Source organism: Cryptomeria japonica, chromosome 11 (genome assembly GCF_030272615.1).
Source record: "Cryptomeria japonica chromosome 11, Sugi_1.0, whole genome shotgun sequence".
Taxonomy (NCBI): Eukaryota; Viridiplantae; Streptophyta; class Pinopsida; order Cupressales; family Cupressaceae; genus Cryptomeria; species Cryptomeria japonica.
This window is the reverse complement of record NC_081415.1, coordinates 671,148,393-671,164,807: the sequence shown is the minus strand read 5'-3', so window position 1 is coordinate 671,164,807 and position 16,415 is coordinate 671,148,393. Positions and strand designations below refer to the sequence as shown.

The following is a 16,415-nucleotide window of genomic DNA, read 5'->3' as shown; positions in this document are numbered from 1 at the left end:
AGCTCTATCAATATACACTCAGGACAATGAAGAAAATGCCAAAGTATGTCGGATTCTGTCATTACAAGGCTGCGTCGTACACAGTAAATTATCCTGCAGACATCCACCCTCGCGTTTTCACTGTTCAGTTGGCAATACTGTTGATGCAGCTGTTCGTGGTTCCCAGAATATACTGACGGTGGCAGCAGTTCGTGGTTTCCAGTATTCTAAGGTGATGCCAATCTTCTCAATGTGGAGTTTACAGTCTTCAGCAATGGCAACTTCTTCAGTTTCAAGTATGAAAACGTGGCTACAAAAATCGTGTCTAATCCTCTATTCAACCCCTTAGCAGCTATTACACCAAATCGGTTCCTTCCCTGAAGTCTTCCTCCTTCCAAAAGCTGAGACTATGTTTCAAAGAATACCTGCTAATTACTATGAAGCACTCAACTGTCTGTTACGGACTCCATTGCTCTCCATCAGCTTCAATGAACTAATCTTCCTGTTTATTTCTCCAAAATCTCCCAAACCTGATCTTTCACAGGCAAGAGAAATGTCACATCTGAGGGTTATCGTCCCCAAATGCCTGAAAATTTTCCAGATTTCTCCAGAAACACAAATTCCAGCATTCACAATTCCCAAGATACCTCAAACTTCATTAAATGCACTTATTTATTGCTTCTTTTGGGCACACATTCCAAAGCACCATCAATGTGGGATAAAGGAATAGTAGAATAAAATATCATTATCCCCTTATGTCTCCAAAAGGAGGGTACATTTAATATTTCCTTTTTAAACATTAGCTTCAGCATTAATTAACCCCGTAAGTTAAATAATTAAATTTAACTTTAGAAACTTTTGATTTTTGCCTGAATAATTAATTCCTTCATAAAAAATGCAATCCAAGCAAATGAATAAATGCACCAAAAAGAAGTTGATCAAAATTGCACCAAAATTTATCCAACACTGTGCCCAAACTGACTTACTATAAATAGTAAGTTCCTGGAAACCCTATCAAATCAACTCCGTTTGGCCAGAAACTGGATTTGCCTAGGCCAAAACCATCGCAAATCCCTACAATGTCCTGGTTAGCCCTCAGGACCATGACAAAAAGGGCTAACGACAAATCGCCAAATAACAGCTAAAAAGGGGACATTACATTCTCACTCCAAGAAGATTCCAGTGGCCTTGGGACCTGTTGTGACGTTTTCACACATCGCCCCATTGCAGATGGGGACCCTTGCTTTTTTGCTTTTTAGGGTTTGTTTTTTTTTGGCCTTTTGGGGTTTTGTTAGTTGGCTTTTGCATTTTTGAGTGTTGTCGGGGAGATCAATAGGATAGCAGGTCCTGCTAGAGTGAAATCCTGATTCTGAAAATTTGGCTAAGTCTGAAAGTCCTGATCCTGAAAATTTGGTTAAGTCTGGAATGTCCTGATCCTGAAATTTGACTAAGTCTGGAAACTGAAAAACCTCAAAAAACTAGATTTTGCAATATAACTCCTGGAGGTCTGAAACCACTCTCAAACATCCTGAAAGTATATATGGAATATAACTTAAAGTATAAGAATTTCTTATACTTAAATGTTATATTCCATAAAAAATTATCCTGATAGAGAGTTCAAAAAGTCAAATTTCGCTCCTGTCCTTCATTGAGGATCCAGAGAGAATTTCGCTCATGTCCCTCTCCTAGGGACCAAGGCAAAGCGCTCCTGTCCCTCACCAAGGGTCCAAGGCGAAAAGGCTTATTTGAGTCATTCCTGACCTTGTTTGGTCAAATTGGAACATCAAAGGCATGGTGAAGGACGAAATGAACATGATAGAGCATCCAGACTTGACAATGAAATGATGAAGTTTTTTGACTAGAAGGTCAAATTCGCTCCTGTCCCTCACTGAAGGACCAGAGCGCTTTTCTTTATATGCACAATTTTAGACCTTTTTTGGACATTAACTTTTATTCATAGCATGAAGTAAGGTGAAATCTTCCCTAGCAAAGGAATTTCGAGATGAAAAGTGAAAAGATTTGGCCTAGAGGGCAAAATTCGCTCCTGTCCCTCACTGAAGGACCGGAGCTTGATTTTCAAATTTGCACTGTTCTTGCAGGATTAGGACAATTTTATGATTGGAAGAGATCAAGGAGGGCATGTTTTGTCCATTGAATATAATTTAAGCAGTCTACAAAGGAGTAAATCAACCCAAATGACAAAAAGTGCTCCCGTCCCTCACTGAAGGACCGTGCCACTTTTTCAAGTTTCTCCTATTTGTTTGATATTTTATGGCAAAACTTGACTTGGATGGAAGGACGAAGGATGTTTTATGCCTTGGACGCAATTGAGAGATTTAAAGAACAAAAGGGTACGCCAAGATGTCAAAAGTGCTCCCATCCCTCACTGAAGGACCGTCCCACTTTTCCAAAAGTGCTCCCGTCCCTCACTGAAGGACCGTCCCTCTTTTCTAAAAATACAAATTTCTTGCAAAGGCAAGGCAAGTTGCGTGATTGAAATGAATGAAAGAGGGCAAGATTCATCCATTGAAGATAATTTGGAAGACTAGCAAAGGACGAATTGGCTTAAAAATGAAAAATTGCTCCCGTTCCTCACTGAAGGACCGGAGCTTGAATTCCAAATTTGCATTATCTTTGCAAGATTTAAGTGATTTCGCGATTTGAAGAGGTCAAGGGAAGTATGTTTTGCCCGTTGAATATAACTTGAATAGGCCACAAAGGAGAGAATCAACCCAAGTTGCACTAGGCGCTCCTGTCCCTCTCCAAGGGACCAGAACGATTTTCTCACAAGACAAACTTCGGGCAAAGGCAAAGCAAGTTTTATGTTTGAAATGAATGAAAAGGGGCGTGATTGGTACAATGAAGATAATTTTGAAGGCTAGCAAAACACAAGTAAGCTCATAGTTGCAAAATCGCTCCTGTCCCTCTCCAAGGAACCAGGGCAAAAATGTTCTAAGGTACGCCCCTTCCAAAGATCACATGAATTGAACTTAAAGTTCCAGATAAAACGCCATTTTGAACGTCAAGGATGAAGTTTCAAACGTAAAAAAATGAAGGATGGAGGACAAAAATGCAGGAGCGCTCCTGTCCCTCTCCAAGGGACCAGAGCGAAGTTATCAAAATTCATTATTTTTTGCCTTATTTTAGCAAATCGCACTAGATGCCAAGTTCGCCAAAAAAATTCGAAATATTTTTAAAAATTCTAATTAAATTGGCATTTAATGAAAATCGCATAGCATTTAATAATTAATTTTGAGCATTGGAAAATCGGTTTTTTTTATTAATTGAGGCATTTCGAAATTAATTATTATTAATTTAAAATTTAAAAGAAGAGCGCTTGAGGTATCATTTTTTATTGCTTAATTAAGTCGGCCTCTTCCTTTTTAGTTTTTTTTTTTTTTTTTGGCCTATTTTCATCAAGTCGGCCTATGGGGATGTGAAATGGTGAGCGCTCTATATATTTGGGGTGTGTTTTTCATTATTCAAATCATTCACTCATTGTTTCAAGTGCGATTTGGAGAAGCAAGGAAGGAGGTGCGAAATCTAGCTTGTGTGGAGCGAATTTCTACCAAGTGTGGACTAAAGAAGGCGAAATTCATCTTGAAGGCTATTGGGGAGGCGTATTTCTTGCTAGTTTGGAGGATAATTTCCAGATTTTTGAAGACATTTGAAGGCGAATTTCCAGATTTTTGAAGAGGAAGGTGGAGTTCTTTTCCAAGCTAAAGGAGGTGCATTTTATCCAAGGGAGAGCTTTGATCTACACTTTGCCTAGCAAAATTCATCTATTTTTACATCATTTCTTAGAGTTTAAAACTCAAGAGGAGGTATGGCAAAATCATCTTGACACCCTTATTCAAGGTTTGATTTTTTAGACATTTTTGGAGAAATCTAAGTATTACATGGTTAATTAGGAAATGATAACTCAAGATTTATCATGAGGTTTCCTAAATTAAAATCTTGAATCTTCCTTTTAAAGTTTAATTTTTAGATTTCAAGATATATTACTAATTTTGAAATGTTGTGTAGGTATCAAGATGGCAACTCCAAAGCCCGGAGGATCTACAAGTCGACAGGTTCTCATCAAGGACGATCAAGCAAGGACAAGGACGACCTTCTTCGATCCAGCCTAGCATCGACAAGGGCGACCTCCTCCAGCCTAGCATCGACAAGGATGGCCTTCTTTGGACTAACGTCATCAAGGGCGACTTCTCCAATCCAGTATTCCAAGGCGAGGTACATCAATCATCCTGCACATCAAGGACACAAGGAGTTAGAACAAGGGTTCATTGAAGAAGCAGATAATTTCAGAAGAGTTAATTAAAGATAGCTTCTCAACAACATCAAATTGAATATCTACCAAGCTACAAGTGTCAGACGAGGTGGCATCCTAGTCATCACTTCTCCAATCGAATTGGTCCACCTCAGCATTTCCAGATTCAATGTACCTAACTCATGGAAGGTGGCACAAACTCCGATGTACCTACCCCAGCTATCCATTAGTGGAATTTTCTAGAGAGGACATGTGTCCAAGCAATACAATTTTATCATTGGTCAAGCATTAAATGTTATGTAATGGTTGTAACAAACCCTAATTAGGGTTTTCATTGTTGAATCTTGGCCATTGATCTCGAATTGATCTAAGCCATCGAATTGTATTGAGGGCACTATATAAGCCCTGGCATTTCATTTTGTAACTGGAATAGTTAGAAAATAGATAGAAGCAGTTAATAGAAGATAGATAGAGAGTAGTTGGAAGGTGATTAGCTAGTTGATAGAATAGCAATTAGAGTAGAGTAGAGAGAGATGGCAAAGATTGTTGCCAAGATGTTGTTGTAAAAGACTTGTAACTTCATTGAAGAAATGGAGAAATTTATGGGTCGATTCGACAATTTGCATGGTCTTTATACTTCTCATATTTGATTTCATGTTATTAGATGAGTGGAAGAAATGTGCTTGATTGATGGTGGAATTCGTATATCCATACTACTAGCAGTTTGTTGATTGCAAACTTGCCTTGTGTAGTCAACTGGAATCATTCAGCTTAAGCTTAACTTCAATTGTCGCTTCTTCATTGATATGCATCAATCTGATGGTGTCTATGCCTGCAGTGATGATTTGAACATCATAAAGCTTCCCTTCGAAGATCGCACTAACCTTGTGGAGATGTTCCTGTGATGTCAAAACAAGACTTAGTTAGAATTTCATCAAAGATCATTCATTGTTCTTACATTCTTAGTGTTAGGATTAGATCCTTTCCTCGCCCTCATCTTTTTTCCTTTTTTTCAAGTCAAAGCTAGTAAAATCTTGTGTTCCAGCAAATATTCAAAGCAGATCAGACATTCAATCATCAAATGTAAGTCCCCTTGTGATTCCAGCAAATCACATCATACCACAGAGAGCTTATCCACATGTAGAGACCCTACATACAAGAACCTTGAAGTCATCCCGATTGATCCTTTTCGCGACATCTTCAGCATTCGGAGGCTTTATTCAAGAGAGGATAAGGTACCCTTGGGTATTTTATTCTGTGTTTGATTGTGTACAAAATACACGTCAACAGGACCTTTATGGCTATAGCACTCCATGGAGGAAACAGGTTCTTACACATAACCTCGCATGCCTTCACGGCACGAAAAATGCAACCCTGGCCAAGACACTCTTGAGTGTACGTTGTACCCCGAGTTAGACACACTGTGTGCCCCTTCTCCAAATGCCTCATAGCACACCAAGTCACCACCTTCTTCTTCTTCTTCTTCCATGAGTGATCTCCATGCCCATCCAAGTCTCACATAAATGACTTATATAACCTTTTAAGGGGTGGTTTTCCAAACCATCACACCCTTTCGAAAATGTCACCTTTATTTAACATTTCATTAATGCAATTATACCTATCTTTTAAGAGAGTTTTTACTAATCTTTCTTTAAGACAGGATAATAATATCCTTTATTTTTATCCCCTTTTTAAACATAAAGGTTTATAAAAGAGAATTTTTACTAACCTTTCTTTACTAATCTTTCTTTAAGACAAAGGATAATAATATCCTTTATTTTTATCCCCTTTTTAAATATAAAGGTTTATTCATAACCTTATCTTCTCTTGGAGAAAAAGTCACATAACAGGTGAAGCACCTACTCCACACAAATGAGGAACCAACCTCAAAGTTTCTGCAATAAATGTTCCTCTTCTTCAATTGTAGCACTTTCTGTTTCACAGCTTCAAAGAGCTGAATTTCAACCTGCTTGAGAATTCTGAAATGATTTATTTTTATCAAAACACTGAAATAATTCAGGTTCCAACTCCAAAATAAAATCTATCTTTTTTGCGTTCTCTTCTTATCCTCTACTCCCTTTATGTTGCAGCCTTGTGATGTAAATCATTGTACTCACAATATGTTTTTGAAAATCATTTTCAAATCTGTGTTCGAAAAAAGTCTATCTTCTTTCACAACACTGTCTACAGATTTTAAAAACACACCTTACACACTGCCACTAAAACATATATCAAATCCCCCTATTAGCAAAAACAGCCAGCATTCAATACTAGCTCACCAAACATAAAAACACTGCCCATACCAGCCATTGGCCAAAAAACATTTTTTCAAAAAACAAAAATATTCAACGGAGACTGGAGACCATTCTCATCAAATTCGATGCTCAACAGAAACGACTTCAATTCCCCCGATTTCAACACACACCAGCACCATTAATCACAGACTTCGCTAACTGTAGGAATATCATTTCCATCATCTGAAAAGCACTACTGCCAAACCTTTTCAAACTCCACAACCATATCAAAACGTATTCAATTTCACACTTCTTTCGTTCATGTTCCTTACAAAAATTGAAGTCTATCGACCTTTTTACTCCTACACCACACACACATCTTTTTTTTCATTACAACTACATATCTACCAAACTTCGACACATTCACCAAATTACCAAAAAAAAACTACGTGAAAGACGTTTTTCATCCAAAAAGAAGGCCGTGTACCAAACAAGACATGCCATGTGCTCTGCCAAAAAAACGACATCTGTTGAAGGCTTTTTCAGAATTTTTAGCACATTCCACCGCTCTCCTCATAAACGTTTTTTCTAACATAGTCTCCAAAACCATGATACTTCATATTCCCATCGAAAAACAAGAACCACAATGCCCTTTATAAAATTTGTTGAAAACTATTTTAAAAAACAATGCCAACACAGCTTATATGATAAACGGTTTTTTTTGTCATATCCAACACACGTCTCACATCCAAAATACAGCCCACAATTCATTGTGACAAACCACCACACACGGTTTTTACCAATATCACCAAACCTTCAATGAACTGCAAAACATGAATACACATCGACTCGCCACAGGAAGCACTTCAAACAGCCATTAGCCACTACTTGACATTTTTTGTATCATTTCCAGGTTTGCAAACAGAAATACGTGAATGGCCACACACCAAACATGTTCAGGCCAACACACCAATGAAATCAGTGCAATATAAATTATTGTTCATACCCGATATTCTTTTCACCACATATACAGAAACACTTTGCCACGATATTAAAGGCAAATTAATACAGCCAGCATGTATCCATCCACCCGATACATCAAACGCTACACGCTAAGAAAAGAGGAACCACGCAAAGGAAAAACAAACATGGTTCAGCAATAGTTCCAACCTCCAATAATATTATACAAACCAACTATATATAAAAAAAGAATATTGTAAATCCATCAAGGAGGATATGTCACTTGAACTGACAAGTAAGCAACTCAAGCTGACAGGCAACCAGCTGAAGAAGATACCCAATCAGCTAGACCACACACAGGCTGTAGCTGAAGCACACAGACAAGCAGCTGAAGTAGACACCCAGGTAGCTCAAGTAGGCAAGCAAGGAGCTCAACCAAGCAGGCAGGTAGCTTAAGCAGCTTAACTAGGCAACTAGGTAGCTCAAACAAGCAACCAAGTAGCACAACATTACACTCCAAATCACTGTTAAAAAACTTGTCAAATATCCTTTGACATCAATGACAAAATGTTCAACAACAACTACTACCAACTCGCTAACATGAGGCAACAATTTAGCTAGGTGAAACAATTTATAATTTGGGAAAAATAATAAAACCTCTGTTTGAATTTGATATGGGAATCCAATCATAGTAGTGCACATCTCTTAAACCTTTCTAAAATTTTCATTGAGATCCACGGTTCAATATGACATGAATAATCATGTTGGGAAAACTCAAGCACGAACTCATCAATGTTCTACAACTAAGGATATTCTTCTTCTCATTGAAACTTAATTCGCATTTGTTAGAGATAGTTTGCTTCCTTCTTAATGTATCTTGTAAAGTCTTGTGGCTGCAACACATCATTGGAAATAATATAAACATCTTTATCTAGAAGAACTAGAGTTGTTGAAGAAAAGGATCTTTAACACTTTCCCTAACTCTCAATATATAAAATTGATGCCAGTTATGAACCTTGTGTAGGCAACACTTCCTCAGTTTCATCATTTGCACATATTAAAATTTGGTCCAATAAACCTTAAAAAAATTGTATCTTATTCAAGCACTAGATCATCATCAAAGTAACATACCAAAGGAAAAAGTCAATCTCTAGCAACATACTTTGTAAATTCTCTTTAAACGATGATTGTAGGCTTTGAGTGAATTGAACTTTAATTTCCCTATGACAATCTTGTTCAAAAAATTCATCCAACTAAGGAGGAAAAAAACTAAATACATCATTGTTTATTCATTATTGCACAACTATTGTCTTCTAACACAAAGACTGGAATTAGAAGCTTATCCTCTAACAACATTTATTCTTTTGTCATAACCATTTCTGACAGACACATGTTTTCAACCGTCAAATATTCAACACTTGCTTCTCCATTGATATCCATAGGATTTGTTGAGAATAAGGGTGAAGATGATTTGATATCCAAAGTGTGATTTTGGTGCTGAATGTTCCTCGAACAAAATAAACTTTTCTTCATCCAACTACGATTCTTCATCAATCTTGTCTTGTGCAAGTTCTCATAATAGTCCTTTGAGCGTAGAAAAGAAAATTTTCATTCATAGCATGGTTGTTTTCTCGCTCAGTAGAAAAAGTTGAATCATTACTTTGCTCTACGAATGGATGTGAAACCTTCTCTTCTTCAAAGAACATATGATATACTTGAGCAATTTCTTCTATATCCAACATGGAAGGTTATTATTCTTTTGTCATAACTCAAACATTACACATCATATGATCCTCAAGCTCTCAAGATTTGAAACTTCATAGTTTCAAAGTAGAACAATACACTACAATGCAAGAAAATTATAAATAATAAATGTATAATAGCATTGTAACTATTTACATATTATGAAAAAACATTCTCTTCTCAAATCATTTTCTTGCTCTATTGATGCTTCCTTGGGTGAAAAGGAAAATATGAGCAAAAAATGACCAAAAAGAGTTAAAATTTCACTTAAAAAATGTGGTTGTTATGTCCAAGACTAGAAGAATCTAAGCTAGAGACTTGATAAGTCTTAGAGCACAACTCAACCGAGTACTCAGCTAGAATCAATGCACAATTCTGGTCAACCGATGCGGCTAGCTCAAGGACTTGTGAGTTCAATGAATCTTGCAAAGTACTTTCCAAAAACTGAAACTATAATGCAAAGCATCTCCAGACAATATCTAGCATCATGATCTTTTGTCGTGTCAAAAGAGAAAAAATTATTTAAGTTGTCTTCAAGTGGCACCTCCAAAGCAAGTCGTGGAGATGGAGGGGGTAATTTGAACCTATTCATTCTTTCTATTTCTTTAATGATACCATTGATACTACTAAGCGAGAACATTTTGTTGAAGTTGTCTCTTCATGTTTGTCACTTCACTCACCACCCTTTGCATAATTTAACTTTGAATCATGGGACAAATCAATCTTTTATGGATTTTAGATAAAAATCATGTCCCCTAACTTAACTACTTGCTCATGAGTTTCTTCTAGTTCATTAATCTAACTAGCTTTTATCATGAATGCAATCTCTAATGGAAGTGTGTTGATAAAACAAATCAAGTGAATCTTCAGAGAGGAATTCAAAGTAGCACTGATTACATCGACACGATGGTTGAATCATGTGAACCGTCATACGAATTCATTATTCTCTTTCTTTATGTTTTACAACTAGGCAAAAAGAATATGATTGTCCTAGGCCAGTTTGAAACATGATAAAAACTTTGCATGCATGATATCCAAACTAGTGATTGAGCCCATAACAAGATGGTGAAACCAATCAATTGCACCTCCCACTAGTGTCTCAACAAAAAGTCACACTACAACATCTTTATGTTCTGCTCCCAAAATACTTTAAGTTGTGGTGAAGGCATCAACGTGTTCATTAGGGTGTTGGATGTCATCACCAAGAAATTTTTGAAAACCTTTTCTTGAAACGTGCAAAAACTTGTTACATTCTGCAATAGCCAAAGGATCAACATAAACTCCCCACTAAAAAGAAAATGGAGGCAAATTGCAACTTGAAGAGGTTTTTTATCCAATACTGAAAATATTTTAATGAGTTCAAAAATGTTTGGTAAAGTTGAGAATTCACTTGAATGTTCTAGATGGAGCTCTTGAAAGATAGGATAAAGATTACTTGCTTTCCTTCTTAATCTAGTGTAGACCTTATGCACCAAAATGAAAAGGATCCAATGGAGGCAATTAGACTGATTTTCCCATCGTAGGAACAACTTGTATCTAATTTGCAAGTAGCCATGTCAAAAACTATTAGCATTTTAATTTAGGAAAGCTCCGTAAGACCTAAAGACTGTGTTAAACTAACCTTAGGAACAAAGCATAGACAAAATATACAAATATCAACACTATACAAATCTTCTTAGGGGATATCTGGAACAAATACTTGCCTGTATTTTAGCCTCAAATTCAAGCACTAGACATTAACAGTCATGCTTTACAAACAAGATTTTCAAAAGTTACAAAAGGAAGCAAACAATCTAAATATGCACAAATAATAGCATCTTCCTGCTGGCTAAAATAGATACCACCTATCCAATGTAAACAAGAAAACACATAGCCGTATTGATTTCAAGAATTTAAGTGGTATATGAAGCCACAACCTGATTGAGTGAACGATATCAGTACAAAGCTTGATGGCATTTTTCAATTTCAATTTAATTCAAGAAATTAGAAACAAAATTAACTCGACCAGCATAGCATACACCACTATTCTCTCAATCTCATGCTCAAAGCACTTATAAGTAACAAAGAATATAGATTTTAACAATTTAAAATAATAATTAACTATCCTTAAAAATCGCCATTTTTAAGCAAAACACTTAAGCTGCAAAAACAAAAAAAAATCTAAATAACCAATAAAATAAAATTGCCAAAAAATCGGCTTTCAGTTCTACACAAAAAGTGAAAGCCAAGCATAACCACTACTAAATATAGATGTTGCTAGAAATAGCAATATTGTGCACAAATGACCTTTGTGATTTTGGAAGTTCTCAGCACTCTAAAATTGACTAATTTTCAAAGATTGGAAGCCCCAAAGTGCCCTAAAACCTCTTTGATCCATCTGATGAGCAAGTCTGATGCTGATCTCATGCCTTCTTGTGGAAGATTGTAGACACCTTTGAAAGCTTGAAAGTCATTTTCCTTTGCATCTTTGCTTTGAAACTAGATGGGTTCACAGTGAAAGGTGTGATTTTGCTTAACCTGGCCAACTACACCCTTGGGTACAACTTTAGCATATCCACCAACTTGTTATTATGCTGTCACAGATTTTCTCGTTATTGACCAGCTTGAGATTGATAGAGCCTAGAGGCATGATATCTTCATATATTTAATTTGTATACCTTATAAGCGTGATTGAGAAACTTAAACCAACTTTCTTGTGCTTGTTGTACAGATTGGGTTAGTTTGCCACTCATCTACCTGTTAATTGTATGTTTTGATTTCCTCTAATACTAATTCCTCCAATTGCACTATCATGAATCTTTTCCATTGTATCTGCTATTTTTCATGCAATTATGTGTGTTCTACCGAATTGCCTTCATCCTGTTGTACGCTTTAGGGTTTCATACCACTTAAAACATGTCTAGCCATGAGTTTACCTCCTTCCTTGCCGAGCATAACTACCACTTTCACACAGACTCCCATTCTTTGCCAGACTAATAGCTTCTGATCACATGATCCATGTCCTATTAGGCAAGAACCCTGTAATCACATGATTTAAGATCTCTATCACTCAATTGCTGCCTTATCATGCAATTTGTTTTGTGATGCTTCTATGAATTCCTTGGTCACTCACTAAACAGCCTCTAAACTCTGCCAGACACCTCTTCAAGCTGCTGTTGAAGATATATGATATGACTGAAACAAATGGTTCTTCTTCCCTTTGAAACTACTCCTGCTCATTAGATGATTGCTGTTGTTTGTGATATTTAAAAGATTGATGCCAATGAATTAGTAAATATGACAAGTCTAACCCTGTTATATAGTGCCATTTTCTTATGGTCAAATACAGAGCCTATTTTAACCCATACAAAGCTAGATCAGCCTTAATTTTTAAAAAGAAAAACTAGTTTTTCTTTGAAAAAATCTGCAGGGGTGTAACATATTTACAAGAAGCAAAAAGATCTAGAGCATACATTCATGGTTTTCTATGATGCCATTGAAGTTTTGGACCTATTGATAAAAATATCCATTGTATCAGTGCGCCCCTGTTTTTCCCTGACTACAAGAAAGAGGCATAAAGAGATGGTCTCCATAAACTAATTGTGAGAGCAAATGTCCCTAAGCTGTTTATTTAACCCTCTATGGCCTCAGAAATTTCCTTAAGTATGGCCAGCATATTTAGGTAGTCTTTTTGTTGCGATTTAGCTTGGCAACTTCCAAAGCCAACAGGATGGTGTGCATTGGTGGTTGAGAAAGGAAGTGGGAGTGAAGCAAAAGAAATCTTGAGGCTGAAAGGTGATGCAGGTGGAAGAGATATATGTTGGGGACCAGGCAGGGTTAAACCTGATTCAGTAAAAATGGATGCATGGAAAGGACAGGAGGGGACACAGCAATGTAGAAATCACCCATGGACATAGAAAGGATCTGATATGGCTACGCAATTTTAGGACATTCAAGAGGAGTTTGATGTGATGAAGAAGCCTCAACATGAATGAATGGATATGTTGCTTGGTTGAAATTGAACCACATTATTGTGATTTCTTTTGGGTTGGAAGGTTGGGAAGAAGGTATGAGAGCAATAGAGGCATATTGCTAGGATTTAGGGTAGTTTTCATCCTCATCATATTGGAGTTAGAAATGGCTATAGCACATTGTTTCAAGTAATTATTAGCTCTGACACTTTCCTGGTTCTCTGCTTGGCTTATTCTTTCCTCTGTTGTCCATACATTGGTGAAGATTCAATTCTTGCATTTGAACCAAATTCTGATTTGGCAACTTAAAGCTTCTTGTCAATAATTTTAATCATTATTTATCATTCCAAAAGTATGTTATGAACACAATTCATACTATAACGTTGCACAGAAGGAAACTTCAAGCAAGAAAAGCTTCAATAAGCACAGGAAAAGTATGTTGTTTTAGATCTTTTGTAAAATTCTAGAAATTATCCATATATGAAATTTGAGTCACGTCCTCTCCGTAAACATGCATTGCATATGCTTCCACTTAAGTGTTCTAACTTTAACCTTAATTATGTCTATTAGTTGGCCTTTAGTCACAATCCAACACCAAAGTATAAACTAGAACTTTTATAGTACTCCAACAAAACTCAGGTGTAAGAGTCTGAACTTGGTAAAACAATCTTAAACTATGGAAATAAGGGCAATAAAGCTGACACCAATTTCAATCAAGTCTTGCGTCTAAAGCTAAAGATTTTTTTATTTTTTTAACATTTAAAAGCATATAAATTTTTTAAAATAATACTTTAATCTTGCTTTATATATTAAGCACACTGAAAATTAACATTATAAAAGAATTAATATCAGATAACCATTTACTGTCTTGATGCACATCTTTGTCACTGTTCCAGAACTCTCTATTTAAGAAAATAAGGTTAAGGATAGATGCAACAAGTTACCAGCCCATCGGTGGTGCTGAAGTAATGCTTCCAAAGAGGCCTTAGTTTTTCCTGACCACCAACATCCCATACTGTAAACATGACATTCTTGTATTGCACCTTTTCAACATTGAAACCTGCATCATACAGACCATTGAAACTTCTTGTTTCAGCTATTGTGATTTAATCACAAAACATAGGCAGCTAGGCTCATTATTGTAAAAGGGTAAACCGTAAAAGCATTGTTAACAAGCTGATCATCCTGCAGAAATTTCATTTAATTTAGAAAGTGACAAAATAAAACAGCAAAAATGATGACCTCTTTTTAAGGTCTATCAATTGTAAAGAATAAAACACACATAGCACATCAATAATTCATAGTGAACATTGTTCTCTTGGAAATGTTCCAAGTCACATTTGAAAATGCAATGGACGTACCTTTTTAGAGAAGACATATCATGACAACAACAAACATTTTCCTACAGTAACTAGATGATAATATGTTCACAATTTGAGAGGCGAGTACACATAAATCAATGGACTTAATGTAACACCAGATAATGTAACACAGTTTGCAAATTGCAAGGATAGGAATCTGAAAAAAATTCACCTTCTCTAAGATAAATTATAAAATAAAATCTTGTTCTCAAGCTTCTGACACACCACTCAGTGTATGTGCTACACTATTCATGACTGTCTTGAGTCATATTCAACAACCTTTGATTTCACATCCTTAATTTCTCACGACTCTAGCTGACCATTTGCATTCTCTCCAATGGGTGCAACATTCTTGACAACTTGATAACTCTACATGGTCACAAATATTTGGAAGTTGTATACATGACTAAACAATATCATTAATCAAATATGATACAGTATGATCCCTGACCTAAGACAAATCTCCACTTCACTGTGATTCCTAATCTAAGACAAATCTCTGAAACACTCCCAAAACATTTTTTGGGATCTTTGTCAAATTTATTAAACTAGGGCTGGATGCTCCAATCATTATCACCATCCTGTCGGTGACTATCTCTGGCTTCTATCATTCACACTGACTGTACCCTAATCAACCATCTATTGCTAATGCTTTGTCTTCCTTGGTTCTAATGAGAAAACAGCCCTATGCTAGATATCCTTGTGTAATAAGCCTCTGTAGCTCTAAGTTGATCTTCTACTTACAAGGTTTGCTTGGAATTCTGAACTCAACTACTCCTAACCTATGCCTGTTGAATGCAATGTCATAGCTAGGAATTAAGATTACCCAAATAAATTGAAATGTAAGTCAGGATTTAATAGTTTCACTTTATCAATAAACCGATTAATAAAGGAGGTTGAAACAATCAATTAACAAAAAGAATTTATAAATCACTAAAAACCATTACTTGAATTTGAAATAATTATGCTCAGTACTAAAGATTTTCCTGAACATCAGTGACTAAGATAAAGAAATTTGGAGTCATGTAGAACCAAAGAAAGAATTTCAACTGAAATAATTTTCGTACAGCCTGTCAATGCCAATTTGTGGACTTCTACAAAAGCATCGATTAAATCCAATTGATAATTGCCACCACCAATCACCATAAAATTCAGGGATTTTTTAATTATTTTTAATCAGCAAGTTGAAGGTATCAATGGATCCTTGGCCTCAATTCTAGGCATTAACCAAGCCCAGCCAGTAGGACGACAAACAGGGGACCCATCCCTGAACCAACAGTTCAAGCCTGCAAATGCAGTGGCTCTGTAGGGGCTTGAACCCAGGTAGGCACAATAATAGAGCCACCGGTAACCATTGTATGATACCCTATCAGAAAATATTCATGGTTATTAGTGACCTATCATCAATCAATTTGCAATCACTTCACCACTTTGTCTTTGATCAGGGTCATCTTTCATTCAACCCTAGATTAACACATCCAGTCTGCCCAAACTTCTCGATGCAGAATAATACAAAAATAGTTCACTGGGCAGACAGTTCAATCACCTTCTCAATTGCTGTTTGGGTTTGATTTCTTCCATAGCTAGGTCGTACCACATGATGATGAACACCTATGACTGGCATTAGTATTAATGAGCAAATCACTGCCCTTATTTGCTGTTATCTGAGATTTTAGGTGGTGTCTCATTCTTCTAGATTCTTACTATCCACTAGGGTGTTGAAATTTCCAATTTTTCTGATGAGGAAAGCTATTGAGTGATGTCCAAACAAGCAGTACAGCGCTGGTCTAAGTTATATCAGACATATTTTATAGTGGTATTTGCTGTTGGGTGTCTTATTCCATCATAAGATTGCTGTTGGAAATGTTTCTTTCAATGGGTTTGCCGTTTGGATGTGAAATTTGATCATTTTCATGGA

At 36.3% G+C, this 16,415-nt stretch overlaps 1 protein-coding gene across 1 annotated transcript in view; it reads right to left on the bottom strand.

The window, feature by feature from the left end:
• Positions 1–16,415, bottom strand: part of LOC131070702 (uncharacterized) — a 58,510-nt gene that overhangs the window by 10,768 nt on the left and 31,327 nt on the right. The window contains exon 3 of the mRNA XM_058006307.2: positions 14,081–14,196. Coding sequence (XP_057862290.1) covers positions 14,081–14,196 — 116 coding nt within the window. The remainder of the gene's footprint in view (positions 1–14,080; positions 14,197–16,415) is intronic.